The 20375-nt window shown below is 37.1% G+C and overlaps 1 protein-coding gene across 1 annotated transcript in view; it reads left to right on the top strand.

The window, feature by feature from the left end:
- Positions 1-20375, top strand: part of si:dkey-215k6.1 (transmembrane protein 132C) — a 274521-nt gene that overhangs the window by 196659 nt on the left and 57487 nt on the right. The window contains exon 6 of the mRNA XM_040051030.1: positions 18990-19133. Coding sequence (XP_039906964.1) covers positions 18990-19133 — 144 coding nt within the window. The remainder of the gene's footprint in view (positions 1-18989; positions 19134-20375) is intronic.

Genomic DNA, 20375 nt, shown 5'->3' with positions numbered 1-20375 from the left:
CTCTCAGATAGTCTCATAGGCTTGTTAGTATCCAATTAGTAGCTGCAATTAGTGTCAGGTTTGTGAGACAGCCTGACACTGGCCACAGAGGCGAATAGGTTAAGATTCAGCTTGATTCACCAGAGATAGGCATTATAAAACAGAGAACATGCAGTAATGAGTTACCAAGTACCTTGAATCTAATTGCCATAGCAGATTATCACCTGATGTTCTTGTTTAGGCTGGACCAAAGATAATATTTTATACAACTTGGTCTAAATAGTAAAAGAAATAAACATCTGTGCACCAAACAACAAATATCTTACTTAATGTATGTTGTTGACATTACGTTGTTTCTAAATACATTTCTCTAAACCAATTATATTGTAGCGGCACTTTGGGGGTCACTGGAATATGTTGTTATGCATAAGTGTTCATACATGCTAATAGTGCCTGTAATTGATTACTTTTGTCCTATTGTCACAAATCGGGCTGCAGGGTCATGACAAAAGAGGAGATGCACACAAATCACAAATATCAATTAAAAGGGACTATTTATTTTAAATGAAAGAAGCAAAGAGAAAATTTGAACTAATCATGGTGTGTGCAGTCAGTACAATCAGTGGCGTAAATGGGTGAAGAAATGATGTAAGCATTGTTGTTTGGTGCATCTGCTGTCTGCACATGAGATCTGCCACACAAACAGTCCAAAAGGAAGGCAAAGTGGAGTGGGTCATCACACTGTACAATGAACATGTAGCTCGCAAATTTGCACATTTGTTGTTTATAAAGCTGCTTTTATTCATCTCACCATATACAGTGATAGCATCAAGCTGAAAGATTAGCATGTGTTTCTGTGTCTTTATATATGAGCAAAACAAATAAGTGCCACAGGCTGGTTTATTAAATGGAGGAAAAGAATATTACAGATCATCACCAATGAACCTTCAGTTCAATCAGTTTTTAACAGACTGTTGTTACGGTCCGTGATCTATAACCTGACACTATTTATTTGCTTATAAATCTAGTTTTCAAGCAGTTTAAGGTCAATACTTTAATGTTTATTATATAGTGTATTTAGAAATGTCTAGCATTGTTTTAATTATATATTAAAATGCTTATATTTTCTTTTTCTTTTTTTTTTGCAAAATATTGTCTTTTCAAATCTGAGGTGACTTCACTAACTGAATGTGATTTGATGATTAGCAATGCCCGACCCATTACATAAACCCAAATTTGTCTTGTAAATAATAAAATAGGGACGTTAATGCACAGAGATGAATAGCTTATATTCATGTTGTGCACAATACCCGTTTTCTCATGTTTCAGCCGCTTTTAGGGAGAACAGAACTTCTGTGTACTTTTTAAATAATCATTTATACAGCAGCTTTCAACACACATTCCCACTTGGGAGCTACTTGATACAATCACAGCCTCATGCTGTTATCCACCCACCAGCTGGGAATTTATTACCTTGAAGTTATCAATTCGACATGTTTCATCATGCAGTGTGTGGTTGAATCGGTCACACAAAGATCAGCAGTACCTTGAAGAATGCTTTATCCACCTATTCTCCTACACAAATTAAAATGTAAATAGGGTTACGTTCAGCAAAAACTGATGTACCAACTAGTTAGCTTAAGGGCTGGGAACTTAATGAATTGTTGTATTGGATAAAAAAAAACCAACAGGTGTTCAGAAAAGAAAATGAGGGAAAAAAGCTGTAGAATCCTGCTTCTTGTGACAGCACAGTCAACAAATCATCAAAAAACACATTTATTTCATGGTCACATTTCATTTTAAAATGACTGTTAGCTGTGTCTTTCATCAAATCCCCAAACGATTTAAACATCCTATCCAGCAGTCATGACTTCCTATCATAGGTAGTTGTAATTGCATCAAAATTCATGTTCGTGAAATGTATCTAATTTAAATTTAATCTAATTTTATAATTTCTAAATCTTTCAGACAAAGTAGTAATCTTCTTGTTATTCTTTTGTATTATCTTGTGTTTCATATGTCTCTAATTCAAGCCTACAAGCGCTGTCAGTTTTATCGGGGGTTTCGCTGTTGCTGTATTATTATAAACATCCTAAAATAACTCCCAATGAAAGAGTAGAAATCTGGCTCATGCTCAGTTACTAATGATTAGCCTGACGTCTTACAGATCACAAGAAACATTTCAGCGTTTGGCCAGAGCTTGCCCTAAAGTAATTACTCTGTCTAACAAATAGATTTGATTTGCTATTGCACCCATATGCACACACAGTTGCGCACACATACTTATACACATGTACAGAAAAGTGGCACAGACACACACTTGAACATGCACATGTACACATACACACACACACACACACACACACAACTGTGTTGCCGTCAAATAAATGTGGCGGCACTCCTCGGGCCTAATAGTCTGGCTGTAATTAACATTGTCATAGTGATAATAGCCATTTATCCCTGATGCGCACTCACACACAGACACACACAGTCCAAACCTCTATCTTGTCTAGGCAGTTCGCCCAGCTGTCATCTCCCTCATCTGTTTTTCTCCCTCCCACCTTTCCTCCCCCTTCCCAACAGTATTTAGACCCCATGATCTTTCTTTTCCTGTTTTCACATTTCCTTTTTTCTGAGCTATTCTCTTTCATTCTCCCCTTCTTCCAATTTCCTCTTACACATGTGCACTGTGCTTTTGCTTTTTCTCTTCACTCATCCCATCAACTACCTTACTTCACACAATTCTTCATTTCACATGTTATATTGTCTTTTATTACCTTAACACAGTCTAACCAAATTACTTATGGATTTATGTTCATGCTGAAGTATAATATAGTCAGTTTATTTGCATGCTATTTTATTTTGGAAGTTACTCAAACTCATGCTTCCCATTTTGTTTTGCTCCCTGATTTCATTGGTTTTCCTGCCAGTTTGCCCACCACCTGTTACTTATTATCTGATCAGTTTTCCCAAAATACAATATATACTTCCTGCTGTTCCAACTTCGGTTGCCAGGTTGTTAATGCTCTACTTTGTAGTCAACCATTCTTCATTGGTTTAAAGTCTTTTTGTTTTTTTCCCCATATATGTGTGTGGTTCTTACACCTATAAAGCAAGCTATATACCGGGTGGGCCATTTATATGGATACACCGTAATAAAATGGGAATGGTTGGTGATATTAAAGTCCCGTTTGTGGCACATTAGTATATGTGAGGGGGCAAACTCCTCAAGATGGGTGGTGACCATGGTGGCCATTTAGAAGTCGGCCATCTTGTGCCATGTGACACATCAAACTTATTGGTAATGTCACAAGAAAAGCAATGTTGTGCTTGGTTTCAACGTAACTTTATTCTTTCATGAGTTATTTACAAGTTTCTGACCACTTATAAAATGTGTTCAATGTGCTGCCCATTGTGTTGGATGGTCAATGCAACCCTCTTCTCCCACTCTTTACACACTGATAGCAACATCGCAAGAGAAATGCCAGCACAGGCATCCAGTATCTGTAGTTTCAGGTGCTGCACATCTCTTATCTTCACACCATAGACAATTGCCTTCAGATGATCCCAAAGATAAAAGTCTAAGGGGGTCAGATCAGGAGACCTTGGGGGCCATTCAACTGGCCCACGACCACCAATCCACTTTCCAAGAAACTGTTCATCTAGGAATGTCTGTGAAGGTTCTCAGTCATCCAGGTCATCGTAGTCAAAGGAGCTTGCAAAGAAAAGCGTCTGGACTTCTTTAAGTTACTTGAAGACGTTTCACCTCTCATCCGAGAAGCTTCTTCAGTTCTAAGGTCAAATGGTGGGGAGTCCCAGATTTAAACCTAGTGGGAGTATCCCCCCCAAAGAGGGACAAAAGGACCCCCTGATGATCCTCTAATCGCCTGAGCCAAGGTGTGAAAATGGGTGTGGGTCCCAATCAGCCAGGGTTTCGGGTGAGCTCATTGTGAAACCTGGCCCCACCTTATCATGCGAATTCCTGAGGTCAGATGGCCCAGGATGTGAGTGGGCGTTAAGGATTATGGATTATAGATGGCAGACAGTTGGTGTCGTAAACCACCGCCTCTGTTCAAAGATGGTCGCTCACAGTGGACATAGATGGCTTCTTTCACTCCTCTTTCAAACCGTCTGTCCTCTCTGTCCAAAATGTGAACATTGGCATCCTCGAAAGAGTGTCCTTTATCCTTAAGAAGCAGATGGACTGCTGAGTCTTGTCCTGTGGAGGTGGCTCTTCTGTGTTGTGCCATGCACTTGTGAAGTGGCTGTTTGGTCTCTCCAATGTAGAGGTCTGGGCATTCCTCGCTACACTGTACAGCATACACCACGTTGTTAAGTTTGTGTTTTGGAGTTTTGTCTTTCGGGTGAACCAGTTTTTGTCTGAGTGTGTTGCTGGGTCTGAAATGCACCAGGATGTCATGCTTGGAGAAAACTCTCCTGAGTTTTTCTGATACACCGGCTATATAGGGCATGACAATGTTGTTGCGTCTGTCTTGCTTATCCTCCCTCGCTGGTGTCTGATCTTCTTTTCTGTGCCTCTTTGCTGACTTTATGAATGCCCAATTAGGATAACCGCATGTTTTGAGTGCTTCCTTTACATGTGTGTGTTCCTTCTTTTTTCCTTCAGGCTTAGAGGGAACATGTTCTGCCCAGTGGTGTAGGGTCCTAATTACTCCAAGTTTGTGTTCCAGAGGGTGATGGGAGTCAAAGAGGAGGTACTGGTCCGTGTGTGTGGGCTTCCGATAAACTTCGATGTTGAGGTTGCCATTCTCTTCAATGTGCACAGCGCAGTCCAGGAAGCTTCTCGGATGAGAGGTGAAACGTCTTCAAGCAACTTAAAGAAGTGCAGACACTTTTCTTTGCAAGCTCCTTTGACTTCATCTAGGAATGCTCGGACCTGGCACCCATAATGTGGTGGTGCACCATCTTGCTGGAAAAACTCAGGGAACGGGCCAGCTTCAGTGCATAAAGAGGGAAACACATCATCATGTAGCAATTTCAAATATCCAGTGGCCTTGAGGATTCCATTGATGAAGAATGGAGCCACTATCGTTGTACCCCATATACCACACCAAACCATAACTTTTGTTGTTCCAACAGTCTTGGAGGGATCAATCCAATGTGGGTTAGTGTCAGACCAATAGTGGGGGTTTTGTTTGTTAACTTCACCATTCACATAAAAGTTTGCCTCATCACTGAACAAAATCTTCTGCGTGAACTGAGGGTCCTGTTCCAATTTTTGTTTTGCTCATTCTGCAAATTCTGTGCGCCGATCTGGGTCATCCCCGTTGAGATGCTGCAGTAGCTGGAGTTTGTAAGGGTGCCATTTGTGAGTAGCTAATATCTGCCGAAGGGATGTTCGACTAATGCCACTCTCCAGTGACATGCGGCGAGTGCTACGCTGTGGGCTCTTGCTGAATGAAGCTAGGACAGCCACTGATGTTTCTTCATTAGTGACAGTTTTCTTGCGTCCACATTTTGACAAGTCCAACACTGAACCAGTTTCACGAAATTTAGCAAGCAATTTGCTAACTGTAGCATGGGAGATGGGTGGTCTCGTAGGGTGTCTTGCATTGAAATCTGCTGCAATGACCCGGTTACTGCGTTCACCAGATAACACAGTTTCGATCCTCTCCTCACGTGTTAACCTCTTCGACATGTCAATGGCTGTGAACAAAGAGAAACTTGTAAATAACTCATGAAAGAATAAAGTTACGTTGAAACCAAGCACACCATTGTTTTTCTTGTGACATTACCAATAAGTTTGATGTGTTACATGGCCCTCTTCCTATTGAAAAAACAAAAGTTGTATCCAAGATGGCCGACTTCTAAATGGCCACCATGGTCACCACCCATCTTGAGGAGTTTGCCCCCTCACATATACTAATGTGCCACAAACGGGACTTTAATATCACCAACCATTCCCATTTTATTACGGTGTATCCATATAAATGGCCCACCCGGTATATAGTTATATACTTCTGGAATTGAGTTTAAATTAAAAAAAAACAATGTGATAAATGAGGAAGACTGTATTACCTCTTGGGGGAAGCCATAGTTTTAAAGAAAAGAAATGATAGCACTACATTCTGTTTCTTTACCTTTCAAATGCTTTAGCTTTCAGCTGTAAAAGGGTGATGGGATATTGTTGTCACCCTGTTGGAAGGGTGAGCTGGGAGGTGATTTGGACACCCAGGTGACCTATGATTTACGTTAGATGCATCTACTAAAAATCCAGGATGTGTTTGAATTTCAGTGGTCACGTTTTCTGAAAATCTTGTAAATGCGATAACTGGAGAACAATGTGATGCAAGGATCTAGACATTATTCAGAACTTCTACTAAAAATCTTGGATGTGTTTGAATCTCATTAACCATAAGGTCTAGGCTAGAGGTCACGGTTTACTGAAAATCTTGTTAATCCAATAACTCAAGAAAGAAGTCTCATGGGATTTTCCAATTTATGCCATAGGTGCATCTACTAAAAATCTTGGATGAGTTCAAATTTCAGTGACCTTGAACCCAATGTCAAGGTGGCCATTTTTGAAATAACAAATTTGACAATTCTAAAATCAGAGTGATCTCACTTTCTGTTATTGTTTGATCATAGTTTTTTAAAAAAAAAATAACTTCATGATGGGAAGTGGGACTTGCACTCTCCTCAATTTGCAGAGGAAGTAGAGGTGAGTTTGAGCCTTTTTAGCTGGTGATGAGGTGTTTTTGGACTAGGAGAGGTCCACATAGATGTGCACCCCCTGGAACTTGGGGTTTGCTCACTCTCACCACAACAGCATTGCTTGTGGTCAGTGGGGGTGCTGTGAATGATGTTTACCACAATATATTTGGTCTTTTCTACCTTCAGCAAGAGATTGCTTTTTACATTAGTTTGCTTGCTGTAGTTTGCTTCATGATGAGGCACCCTACAGTTGTGTTTCCCACAAACTTTAATATGTGATTGATGTGACTGTCAGAGTTTGATAGTTTTGGAGGTGTTACTGCCAACCAGCACAGTTTGTGGCCTCCCTATGAGAAAGTCTTGTACCCAATTACAGAGAGAGATCTTGAGTCCCAAGTGGCTGTGTCTATGCATTAGCTGCTTGGGAATGATTGTGTTGAATGTTGCACTGAAATCTAAGTACAGCATCCACACACATTAATTCTCCAGATGAGTGAGGGCAGGATGGAAAGCAGTGGAGATGGTGTCATCTTTTGACCTATATGCAAACTGAAGCTGATCCTGGGAGGGAGCCTGGACTTGATGTACTGCATGACCAGCCACTCGAAATACTTTGTGATGAAGGAAGTAAGTGTTACGGGCCAATAGTCATTTTAACTAGATGCGAAGGGCTCCTCTGGTTCTGGTATTATGGTTGTGGCGTTGAGACATATGGGGACAACAGCTTGGCTTAGAGACACACTGAAGATGTCAGTGAAGACACACTTTCCCACTCACACTTTCCGATCCGATACCAAGTAATATTCAGGGTGGTATCGATGATACTGATCCGATACCTTGTACAGGACATCAGATTACTTGTTCTTATCACTTAATAATGCAGAGTTCATCATATAGAAATAAAAAAAACTGAAGTTACGCTCCTCATATTCTGTGATATGATTTACTCTGTGTTTGACAAGGTTAGTGATGTTGCCACAACCATACATGCCAACCCTGCTGATTTTTCCGGGAGAATCCCGAATTTCAGTTCCCCTCCCGAAAATCTCCTGGAGCCACCATTCTCCCGAATTTCTCCCGATTTTCCAACCGGACAACCAAATTGAAAAACCATATCACAGAATTCATAGGCCCAGCCAATTCCAGTTTCCAACAATGGCGGCAGCTACTTAGTTTTAATATTACTCTTATTTCTCTTTCTGGGTTGCAAAAAGACTTTTAACATATTTTTCAGGTGAGAATGTAGCTGTGTAAACTTCAAACATCTGAGCCGACCAACACATCGTTTTCAAACCCCCGCGGTCTTTCACTACTCGGGTTAAACATGATATATAAGTCACTTTGATAACTTAAAAATTTTATTGTTTGGCTTTTTCAGTGTTTTATTTATTCGTGAGTAAATCAGTTTGGCTGAGATTAAAGTTATTAGATTAGATTAAATTAAACTTTATTAATCCCTCGGGAGGGTTCCTCCGGGGTTTTCACACAGCTGAATAAACAGAAAATGATTAAGCAGAAGTGTGAGATGGTCGAGAGTTTACGTCAGTGCCCGGTTATATTTTAGATAAATGCATATTTTAGATAAATTTTAGATTTCATCAAAGAGATGACGGAACTAGAAAAATATAACTGATAAATGCAAAGCAGTGCTAAATATGATGGGACCGTCCAAGTGCACAACCAACTCAGATGTCTGACAATTTTCAACTAACAACTCATATAGATATTGAAAATAAGACATTGATGTATGACAGCAACATAGATCCTGATTGTAATTTCTTTAACAATAAGACAAATGAATGCAATTATTATACAAATGAGCAACTTAAAAAGGAATTCAAGGTAGAACAGGGTATAACAATGGTTCACTTTAATAGTCGAAGCTTATATGCAAACTTTCAATCCATTAAAGACTACATAACACAGTTTGAACAGCCGTTCAATGTGATAGCCATATCGGAGACCTGGATGACTCCTGGAAAAGAAGACTTTAAAATAAATGGATATGAATTCCTTCATGTAGACAGGATCAACAAGAAAGGAGGTGGGGTGGCACTTTACATTGATAAAAACCTAAAGTACAAAAGAATGGGAAGAATGACAACTGTTATTGATGGAGTGATGGAATGTTTATCAGTGGAAATAAGTATGGAAAAAAGGAAAAACCTAATTGTCAGTTGTATATATAGAACACCAGGATCTAAGATTGAGATATTTAAGGATAATATGGAGGACTTATTTACAAATATAAATCAGAAAAGAATGTTTATTTGTGGGGACTTTAATATTGACTTATTGAATCCAAATCATAATAAGAGTACAGAAGAATTTATTGATTCCATGTACAGCATCGGTTTATTTCCACTGATAACAAGACCGACCAGAATAACATCTCATTGTGCAACTCTATTAGATAATATATTTACAAATATAATAAAAGGAAAGATAAAAAGTGGGCTGTTAATCAATGATATAAGTGACCATTTACCAGTCTTTGCATCTTATAATTGCCATTATAAAGTGAACAACGATGGACATAAGATTATTTACAAAAGAATAAGAACAGAGAAGACATTAAATTGTCTTAGAAATGAACTTTTAAAGCAAGATTGGAATATTATATATGAACAAACAGAAGTTAATAAAGCTTATGAAGGATTTTTTAGAACATTTAACACATTACTTGATAAAAACTGCCCAGTAATTGAAATCAATAGGAAACACAACTATGCAGGAAGACCATGGATGACAAAAGGACTACAAAATGCCAGCAAAAAAAAGAATACCCTATATCGAGAATTCATAAAAAAGAGAACAATAGAAACTGAAATGAAGTATAAAACTTACAAAAATAAATTAACTAATATAATGAGATCCTGTAAAAGAGAGTATTACATTAAAAGGTTAGAACACAATAAGGATAACACAAGAGATATATGGAATGTATTGAACAGAATAATCAAAAATGAATCAAGGAATAATGATTACCCTGGGTACTTTATAGAAGGGACAAGAAGTATTAATAACATGGAAGAGATAGTAAATGGCTTTAATGAATTCTTCGTAAACATAGGGCCAAAACTGGCAGAAGAAATAAAGGTTGATGGAATAGAAAGGGACACTGGTGAAAATATTGAAAGGAATAGTAGCTCAATGTTTTTAAGAGCAGTGGAAGAGAAAGAGATTTATGACATAGTTAGAGGACTTAACAACAAAACCAGTACAGACTGGAATGATATTGATATGGTAACAGTAAAGACAGTTATTGATGGTATTGTAAAACCATTAAAATATATATTCAACTTGTCGTTTCAAAAAGGAGTTTTTCCACAAAAAATGAAAGTTGCTAAAGTTATTCCCATTTACAAAACCGGTGAAAGGCATCATTTTACAAACTATAGACCAGTGTCAATACTCTCCCAGTTCTCTAAGATACTGGAAAAACTCTTCATAAAAAGATTTGACAGTTTTGTGGAAAAATATGAATTAATGACAGATAGTCAGTATGGGTTCAGAAGCAACAGATCAACAGCTTTGGCACTGATAGATTTAATGGAAAAGATAACGGAATGTATGGATAATAAGAGGTATGCGCTTGGAGTTTTCTTAGATCTAAAGAAGGCGTTTGATACTGTTAATCATGAAATTCTATTAAAAAAAACTGGAAAAGTATGGGTTTAGGGGAGTGGTTTTAGAATGGTTAAAAAGCTATGTAGGGGAATAGGCAACAATATGTACAAATAAATGAATATAAATCTAATTTGATGGATATAGCTTGTGGAGTACCTCAAGGTTCAATACTGGGTCCAAAAATGTTTATTATGTACTTAAATGATATCTGCAGAGTATCGGAGATTTTAAAGTTTGTAATATTTGCAGATGACACAAATATACTGTGTTCAGGTGTGGAATTGCCACAGGTTTTGGGGATGATCACACAGGAATTAACGATATTAAAGAAGTGGTTTGATATAAATAAATTATCATTGAATCTAGATAAAACCAAATTTATGTTATTTGGAAACCAAAAGAAAAATATCAAAGTAGAAATATGTGTTGATAATGTATATTTAGAAAAAGTAAATGAAATAAAATTTCTTGGGGTGATCATTGACCACAAGCTCTGTTGGAAGCCACACATTACTTATGTTCGGGGGAAATTGGCACGGGGCATTGCCATCCTGGGGAAAGCAAAGCATATGTTGGATCAGAAAGCACTGCACATTTTATACTGTGCTTTACTACTGCCATATATGAGCTACTGTGTAGAGGTCTGGGGAAACACATACAAAAGTAACACACAAACAATAACTATAATACAGAAAAGGGCCATTAGATTAATAAATAATGTGGGGTACAGGGACCATACAAATGCACTCTTTGTCAAAATGCAAGCTATTAAATTCCAAGACTTGGTGAAGCTTAAAACAGCGCAAATAATGTATAAAGTAAGAAATAAATTGCTTCCAAAAGAAATCTGTAAATTGTTCATAGAAAGAGAAGGTGGGTATAACTTAAGAGGGAAATAGAATTTAAAAATACAAAGTACTAGAACAACTTTAAGAACTACAGGGAGTGCAGAATTATTAGGCAAGTTGTATTTTTGAGGAATAATTTTATTATTGAACAACAACCATGTTCTCAATGAACCCCAAAAACTCATTAATATCAAAGCTGAATGTTTTTGGAAGTAATTTCTAGTTTGTTTTTAGTTTTAGCTATTTTAGGGGGATATCTGTGTGTGCAGGTGACTATTACTGTGCATAATTATTAGGCAACTTAACAAAAAAACAAATATATACCCATTTCAATTATTTATTTTTACCAGTGAAACCAATATAACATCTCCACATTCACAAATATACATTTCTGACATTCAAAAACAAAACAAAAACAAATCAGCGACCAATATAGCCACCTTTCTTTGCAAGGACACTCAAAAGCCCACCATCCATGGATTCTGTCAGTGTTTTGATCTGTTCACCATCAACATTGCGTGCAGCAGCAACCACAGCCTCTCAGACACTGTTCAGAGAGGTGTACTGTTTTCCCTCCTTGTAAATCTCACATTTTGATGATGGACCACAGGTTCTCAATGGGGTTCAGATCAGGTGAACAAGGAGGCCATGTCATTAGTTTTTCTTCTTTTATACCCTTTCTTGCCAGCCACGCTGTGGAGTACTTGGATGCGTGTGATGGAGCATTGTCCTGCATGAAAATCATGTTTTTCTTGAAGGATGCAGACTTCTTCCTGTACCACTGCTTGAAGAAGGTGTCTTCCAGAAAGCCGCTGCATGAGTATTTTGTCCAGTGGAGAAAATACTCATTTGCCTAATAATTCTGCACTCCCTGTATGTCTATCTCAATTGCAGGAGTTAAATTATGGAACAGTCTAACAGAAGAAATAAAAGACAGTAAAAACATAAAACAGTTTAAAGTAAAATATAAAAACCTAATTTTAAATAAGTATAAGAATGAAGAAAACGGGGTTAACCCAGGACGGTAATGTTGCTGGTAATGGTGTTGCGGTTCTTTTTTGGTTTTTTTTGTTTTGGTTTGTTTGTTTTTCCATAACTTGTGTATCTGCAAATATACACATTCTGTATTTTTCATATGAAAGAAACTATACTGTGGTGGGGCTTGCTAATTTCTTGTTTTTGATTTATGTATGTTTTGTTTTGTTTTGCTTTACTTCATATGTTTCATATGTTGTTTGTTTAATTTAAGACAAAAAAAAAAAGAATTAAATGAATGAGAGGTAAAACTTGAGGGGGTAGGGACAAATAAGTAAATACTTCAGCCTACTCCTTTTCAAACAAATAATGGAATGATATTTTGTAATGATTGTGAAGGCACATGTTTGAAATGTTTGAAATAAAAATGAACTGAACTGAACTGAGATAGCAAGGAGCAGACAGCAGAGTTTCACTCCACCGAGGGAGCTCGTGACTACTACCCAGCTCTCTTTAGACTGCGAAGGCCGGGTCCTCAGGTGGAAGCAGCCTCTGAATTTGGACACCCCCGCTGTTTCTGTACCGGCCAATGATAACGGTGACATTTAACGTATTTTACCCGATAAATAAACACTGTAAAATGTATTTTGAATGTCTCCATAATTCTGAGGTCTCAAGGTTGGCAAGTATGTCCACAACAGCTCACTTTTTTGCCACATGTATCGCAAACCACGTCTCAGCTGTTTGTGGAGGTAAAATAAGTCCGCACATGACTCCAATTATGCTCAGCCATTGTTGTGAGTGCTCACGCCAAGGGGCTGCAAGACTTTTATACAGCCGTATTTCGCACACGACTATGAAAGGCGGAAGAGGAAGTAGTTCCTTTGAATGTAGACAATAAGAAAGTTATAGTTTCTTTCCACTGTGTTCCTGTTAATGATAAACTATAAATTTACCCTAAATTACTAAAATATCGATATTTTTAATGTGAGAATCGATTCTAGAACATAAATGATTGGTATCGGAGGAATCGATATTTCAGGATCGATCCGCACATCACTATTAGTGATGCCTTGGTCAAGATCTGGGAGGAGACTCCCAGGACACTATCCATCATCTTAGTCAGGGCATTTCCTTCACGTTGTCAGCCATGCATAAAAGCAGATGGGGGGTGGGGGGCATACAAACTAATGATTTGCACTACCATTTTGAATTGCTGCAATGACATTTTGGCAAAGTGGACTGGCCTCTTTGGATTAAGCTGATATAGATATATAGATACATAGATAGGTGTGTGTGTGTGCGTGTGTTAAACTATATATGTATATTGTAACTGATTTGAATTAGTAGAATTAGTGTGAAAATAAAAAAAGTAGAAATATCCTTAGTATATAATTAAATGTGAGTAAAGAATATTAATATTATCCACGTGTGAAAATTAATTTAAGTAGTTACATGTAAAATACCCCGTAAAGCAATACATACACAGACATGAAAACAAATAGAAATGAGCAAAAAGACATGCACGCACGCACACACACACACACACACACACACACACACAGAATGTCATACCGTTGATGTGTTTAATGGGTCTGTAGTAAATTGCAGCTAAGTGCCTTCAACAAATTTTCCTTCAGCAGCTGAGCCTTGACACACAGTGCATGTGTGTAAGCTCATATTGTCATGCTGAAAATACTTGGCTGGTGGCAGGAATGACGTAATAAAGTGGAACAATATTAATATATATATATATATATATATATATATATGTATATATATATATATATATATATATACACATGTACGTATATAGTATAGGTAGATTTGTAGACACCTTGTCAAACACAGAGCAGAGATATCAAATACCTTGTCATTTATATATATGTATATATACATGTGTGTGTGTGTGTGTGTGTGTGTGTGTGTCACCATAGATATGTACAAACTATAAATGTTTCTAGAAAGAGTATATAAACCAAATTCCAGTGCAGCAAAACAACTTCAAAGAACCTCAATTAATGTACAAACCCTGTCTTGACAATGGCATTGGAGCAGAAATATGTTAAACACTAGATTTGCACACATGCACGCCTTTAATGACTTTAATGCATAATTAACACTGTATATGTATATATGTATTAAACAGTGTACAGGGTTGTATGACCTAAAATTTGTTTTACTAGCCTTCTGCTGTGGGATTTCGGTGTAGACGCATACATGCATGCAATATCGGCTTTCTGCTTTTCGGCCTTCTGAACTCTGGATGCATAAATATGTACAATAGCAAAAAAAAATATTTTCAGTCTTTCTCTGTTTTCTTTTGTACCACACTTTTTTATATCACAGCAAATATCAAGATGAACAGCGTGGGACTTTTACAGTGACAAATAACAACTGAACATTGATCATGATGGTCTTTGATGATTAAGTGCAACTTCATTGCTCTGACTAAACCAACGCAATTGTTTCTCTGTTGTATTTGTGCAAATACATACACGGAGGAATGAAATTCAATGATTGTGTAATGACATGGGAATAGGGTCTGGATCAAATAACATTTGTTAATGGGGATATTGGGTACCTTCCTGATTAAAAGGCCAATTACTCCATTAACTATTCATCCTTTTAACTAAATGACTCATATGTCAATAAATGGGATGCCTTTAATGCATTTTTGGGCCATTTGGTTGTTTGCTTTTAGCAAAGCACATGCTTGGTTTGGCCCAAATGTGTCAATATGTGCCTAGCTTTGTAAGTGTGTGCCATGTATTTAATATAGCCAAAGGGCTATAGGCTGATTAAATGACTGCTTTGAATTTAAAACAGTGTCCTGTTGCTTTGGGTATAGAAGAAATTCTATCATGTCTTAGTGTGTTAACATCATTCAGTTTAATGTATTCAAACTCAGAAAGTCATGGATGGCTAGCCCTCATTTGCAATCATGTGACATGATTTTGTTTTTTCATTTTTACAGGTAAAGGCACCAAACAAAGTCTGTTTTCTTTATACTGATAAAACTGTTCCTTCAAAATAAAAGAACAAGTAGACTTGCTGCAGAACCCTTTCTTACTCTTCTAGTAAAATGGACTGTAGTATATGATGCATTTATTTCCCAAAAATAGAAATTTAAATTCTTTAAGGGCAGTAGCAGAAGGAACGGGGTGGGTGGGGGATGGGGGTGGCTGGGACTTATGCCACAGGGTTTGCAAGACTGTGGTTAGAGGTCAAAAAAAGTGCAAACGGATGACAAGAGTTGTATATGTTCCAAAAATGTTCCCCAAATAAGAAACTTGACAATTTAAGAAATGAAGAGAATAGCAGATAGGGTAGATATGTTCTCATTTATATGTGTGTTTTTAAGCATGTGTTAATATCTTTGTGTTAATTGTTTGTCTGTATTTTCATTTTGATGGAAAGAAATTCTGGTATTTTATGTGCGAGTGTGTGTAAAAAGGAGAGAGACGGAAAGAGAGTGGGTGAAGATCAGCAGAGGAGAAGTAAGGAGAGTCAGAAAGAGAAATGCTTACAAACCCATATTGTAAGTTGGAATTGAATTTATACAGAAGAGCAAAATGCTCACATTTTTTACTGTGTCAACTATTTTGCTCTTTGTGTGTGTGTGTTACTGATGGGTGGTCTCGCTCTAGTTGCTTCACTTGAAGTTGCACATTCTCACACGCATGCATGCATGGCTAAACTTTGCTGAGGAGGGAGGCCGTTCCCTAGACTTTATTTTTTCTTTGTAACATGCACATACAAACATATTTGTCAGTGCATAGGTTTAAGTGCACACACACACACACACACACACAGTCTCTTGCTCCCTCTTGCCAAATATGTGTATATATGTGTACATGAGTGAGACTCTTATGCATAAACAGACACACATACCCATGCACAGGTGTTGTCAGGAACCTACATGAACTCACACAAAAATGCATTCATTCATACATACAAATCCTTGACACATTTACCACCCATACACACACTTGCTCTGAGCTTATCTCAGTGCAGTGTGCAGCGGCTTTTGAAGGCAGTAGGGGAGCCAGTTGTTGACGAGCCACTTAATAATTCCCATGGACAGGCATGAAATTCTTTCCTTTTCTTTCTCTGGCTCTTTTTCTGTCTCCTTTACAGTTGCTCTAATATTCCTCTTCCTGTTATGTTTTATCTGCTAATTTTCACATTCTCTATTTTCTGAAAATTTGTTCTCATTCATTCATTTTTCTGTTTTCTCTATTTTTGCATCTTTTTACTTTTTGTTCTGACAAAATTTCTTTTGAAAAATGTATGGACTATATTTTTGTCAAAAACACAGTGTCCAACAGTGCTGTTTCATATTGCAGATTGCATAATGACCAGGTAAGGGGTTTTTTGCTGTTTGAGGTCTTTCTTCCCCATACACGCTCTGAAATGATACCTTCAATCTCTTTCTGTTTCTGGAGAGAGGAAATCCAATGAGTAAGGCTCTTTTTTTGCTGACACATTGTTAAGTTTAGTTTGAGTTTGGTGGTATGTAATGGTGACTATATATGTTATGACATGTCCTTATACTCTCAAAAAGAATGAAAAGCTTTAGCCTTATCCTGCCAATTCTATTTCTTTCAATAGCTTTCATACAGACCAAGAGAAATCTTACAAACCCTTATCACTCCAGTCAGTTTGAGACACTAATAGCAGATGCAGCAGATGCAGCAATAGTTCCCATGTCATAAAAACACATATTCATGAATAGAACAAAGACTATAAGATATTTGCATAATGCAGAGCTAGCTTGGCTCGCCCTCAAACAAAGAATGAGTATTCTCACTTAACTCATAATTTCTGTTTCTGCTAAGCTAAAAATACAGGTGAAAATTCAAACACCTCCACGTACAGTGGAACTGAAGACCCGGTGGATTTGTTTCATTTATGATGGCAATAGGAAAATCCTTAGCATATTGCACAGCCAGTGAGACTAAAATTAGCATGAGATTTAATTGTATAGATACAGGACAGAGGTTTGTCAAAATGTTAATGCTCAGGGAAAATTAAACTCAGGTCAGTTTGATACTGTATGTAACAAAGGATTAAATCATTTCATAAATCTTGAAATTTGAAAGTCACTAGTAAAATATAGTTAAATAAAGAGTAAAGCACTTTTCTTTCTCTGAAATTACATAATGCTTTATAAGGTATCAACTACCTAAAATACGCATTAAAATGTCTGTTTGGAAAGACTGGGAGTCAACTTGTGCCAGATTTTCCGTGACTTCTTATTTCCCAAGATGTCCGCTTCTTAACTATCCTAGTAAGGTAAACTTTAAAAACAGCAAATATTTTTGCAGGATAATGTGAATAACTGGCTTTATTTCTATACAATAGCTGGATATTCGTCTTGCACACCCTAGAAGATGCACGCACACATAATTGTGACTGTGCCAAATCAAATAACTTTATCATAGCCTTGCTCTAAGTTTAACTGTTTCATCATCATTCAAATGTTGGCAAGTCCCATTTTTGTGCCTATAGTATAAAAAGCTGAGATATAAACGTAGTATTTATGGCACTACTGTGGCGAGTGCCTCAGGATACTGCACACATTTTATCATACATATATAGACATACAGAAAAACAGACACATTATCTACTGTTCTGGTTATTTTATAAAGCCCATCTGCTGCTTCTTCCACCTCAGGGCAGATAAAGAATATTATTGCTGGTTACCTGTGCGTAAACAGTGTTTTTATTAAATGGGATTGTGTGTGGATCAGAAGTCCTATTCGTGTGTGTGTGTGTGTGTGTGTTTGTGACATCTTATTCTACTTATTTAGTTGCACTTATTTTCGATACAGTACACAGAATTTGCCTCTGAGCTTGAAACTGTTTCTGGGTAATGTTGTTCCTTTATAGTGAATAAAATGGCCTAAACTAAATATCAGAGATTTATTCTCCGTTTCTTCTTCATCTTCTCTGCTGGCATCGTGTATATTGAGCTTAATTACGCTGGTGTCAAATTACAGACACATATACATACTTCCCATCCAGACACAGGGGCACAGAACAGTACTCTGTAATCAGGCTCGTATGTGTGTGTGTGTTGGCGGTGATAAATGCCCCCTTGGAAACTCAATGCCAAATAATCAAGATTGACACTGGCACACAGTGTTCTGAGGTGTGCATGTATGCTGGTTTGTTTGTACTATTTTTATTCAAAGGATTTAATCAAATGTAATCATGCTGATTACAATAATCACAAGGTTTATAATCACCTTTTCCCCTCTCTCTCTCTTCCTTTTAAAAACTCTCCATCGTCTCCACACAGTGGTTCTTCCTCTTTCTCCTCCTGCATCTTTCACCATCATCAGTAAAGTCTTACTTTTCATGTACTTTGAGTATAGCATGTCAAGGTTTGGGTGGGAGTTTAGTCTGAAGCTCTGATAATGCCTGGTGGCTTATTATTAACAGTGGCATAAATTTCAGGTTTCCCCAGCATATCATCTCAGTTGTCTAATTGAAAGACAGTGCTGTGCTGGGTCTTATCCTGTATATTAAAAGTAAATAAAAATAATATGGAAACACATGCACACATGTTAAATCCACACAGAAAGCCCCAGAGTCAAACCTTGGAGCTTCTTGCTGAGGGCAGTGCTAGCTCTTTCATCTCAAGTTTCAACAAAATTATTTGAGAAAAATGACATTTGACTTAATTTAAAATGTCGAATGATTTAAAAAAAAAAAAAAAATTATATATATATATATATATATATATATATATATATTAGTATTTAATCTAAATAATATACTGTTTTGAGTTTTATTCCTGCATGTACCAACCACCAACTATATCGAGCGACATGAACTTCAGGGCTCATGAAATTTTTTTCCTTCCCTCTACAGGACACAGAGATTGTGAATACAGCCATTCTAACCGGTCGACATGTTGCAGTGCCAATCAAAGTGGTTACTGTGGAAAGCGATGGGCAGGTGAGGGAGGTGGACGACTCCATCACCTGCAGCTCAACAGATGTGGATGTGGTTAAGGTAAGCATTCAAAATAAGCACAGTGAAATGCTCGTGTGTAAATTATAGAAATAGTTTTATGTAATAAACTTCACAAAAGGTGAGAACCTAAAATACCAATGCATTTTAAGACACAAGGAACCAAGAATTTGTGTATTTGCGTGATATGGAATTGAACAAACACACATCTTGCTGCGTAAACTCTAGTATACCCATATACTCATATAAAACAGATAATACACAAGGAAAAAATCAAACTGTGAGGAGATAGATTTCTTTGCATAAATTATCTCCAATCTATCTTCAATTATGACTGTAATCCAAAGTCTTTGAGGACTCGCGTTGTTCTTTTATAAAAGAGCACTAGTGTGTTCAGGCTTTTCTTTCTTAAATCTTGTTTGATTGAATGGCAGTGATCAGATGCTGATATGGGATTCTTGCACTTATCTGCCTAAAATATTTTTTTTGGTTTAAAGGACAGTTTAATCATAAAAGGGAGCCGGCTAAACTGATATGAGTTTCCTAGTTAAGCTGCAATTACTAAGCTATGGTTACACGTAAGCCGTATCGCAGGGATAAATGGTTTCGTATGGGTTTCCATTTTTTCACCTTCCAGACATCAGGAAAAATGGTTTGCTTGCAGGTCACATACATATAAGTATTCCAGACCTTTCACATCTGTTGATTAAAAATTGCCAGGCGGAACATTCTTATAAATAAGGTTTCCCTTCAGATTTGGTGTTATTTACCAAAGCACAATGTAAAAAAAAACAGAAAGAAAAAACAAACACATCCATAGTTACTTGTTGGAATATTTCTTCTTTGCTTTTTCTGCATTGCTTCGATCTGAACTGTCCTACTTTCAATGGAATAATTAGATTTGTTTTTTAAACCACTCAATGAATATAATGCATCAGAATCACAATACTTTATTGATCCCTAAGGAAATTATGATGCATCTTGTATAATTACATGTCTATCTTTTGTATGTGCACAAGGATTAAAAAAATGCCCTGACTCATTGAGGATATAGCATAAGGATATCTTGAACACACGTAACACAGTACGGCTAACACCCAATTCACTTACTGCTTTCAATATTCATAAGACAACTAAAACTTTGATTAAATTACTATAATTTTCTTTAAAGAAATTTAGGCGGTTCTATAAGCACAAAAACCTATTTTTATATTATATAGACTTTGTATTCAATTTCAATTAAGTTCAGTTTTATTCATATAGCACCAAGTCACAACAACAGTG

This window comes from Simochromis diagramma, unplaced genomic scaffold (genome assembly GCF_900408965.1).
Source record: "Simochromis diagramma unplaced genomic scaffold, fSimDia1.1 OVJJ01000131.1, whole genome shotgun sequence".
Classification (NCBI taxonomy): domain Eukaryota; kingdom Metazoa; phylum Chordata; class Actinopteri; order Cichliformes; family Cichlidae; genus Simochromis; species Simochromis diagramma.
Note: the sequence above shows the minus strand (reverse complement) of the source record. Positions and strands in the feature narration are given on the sequence as shown.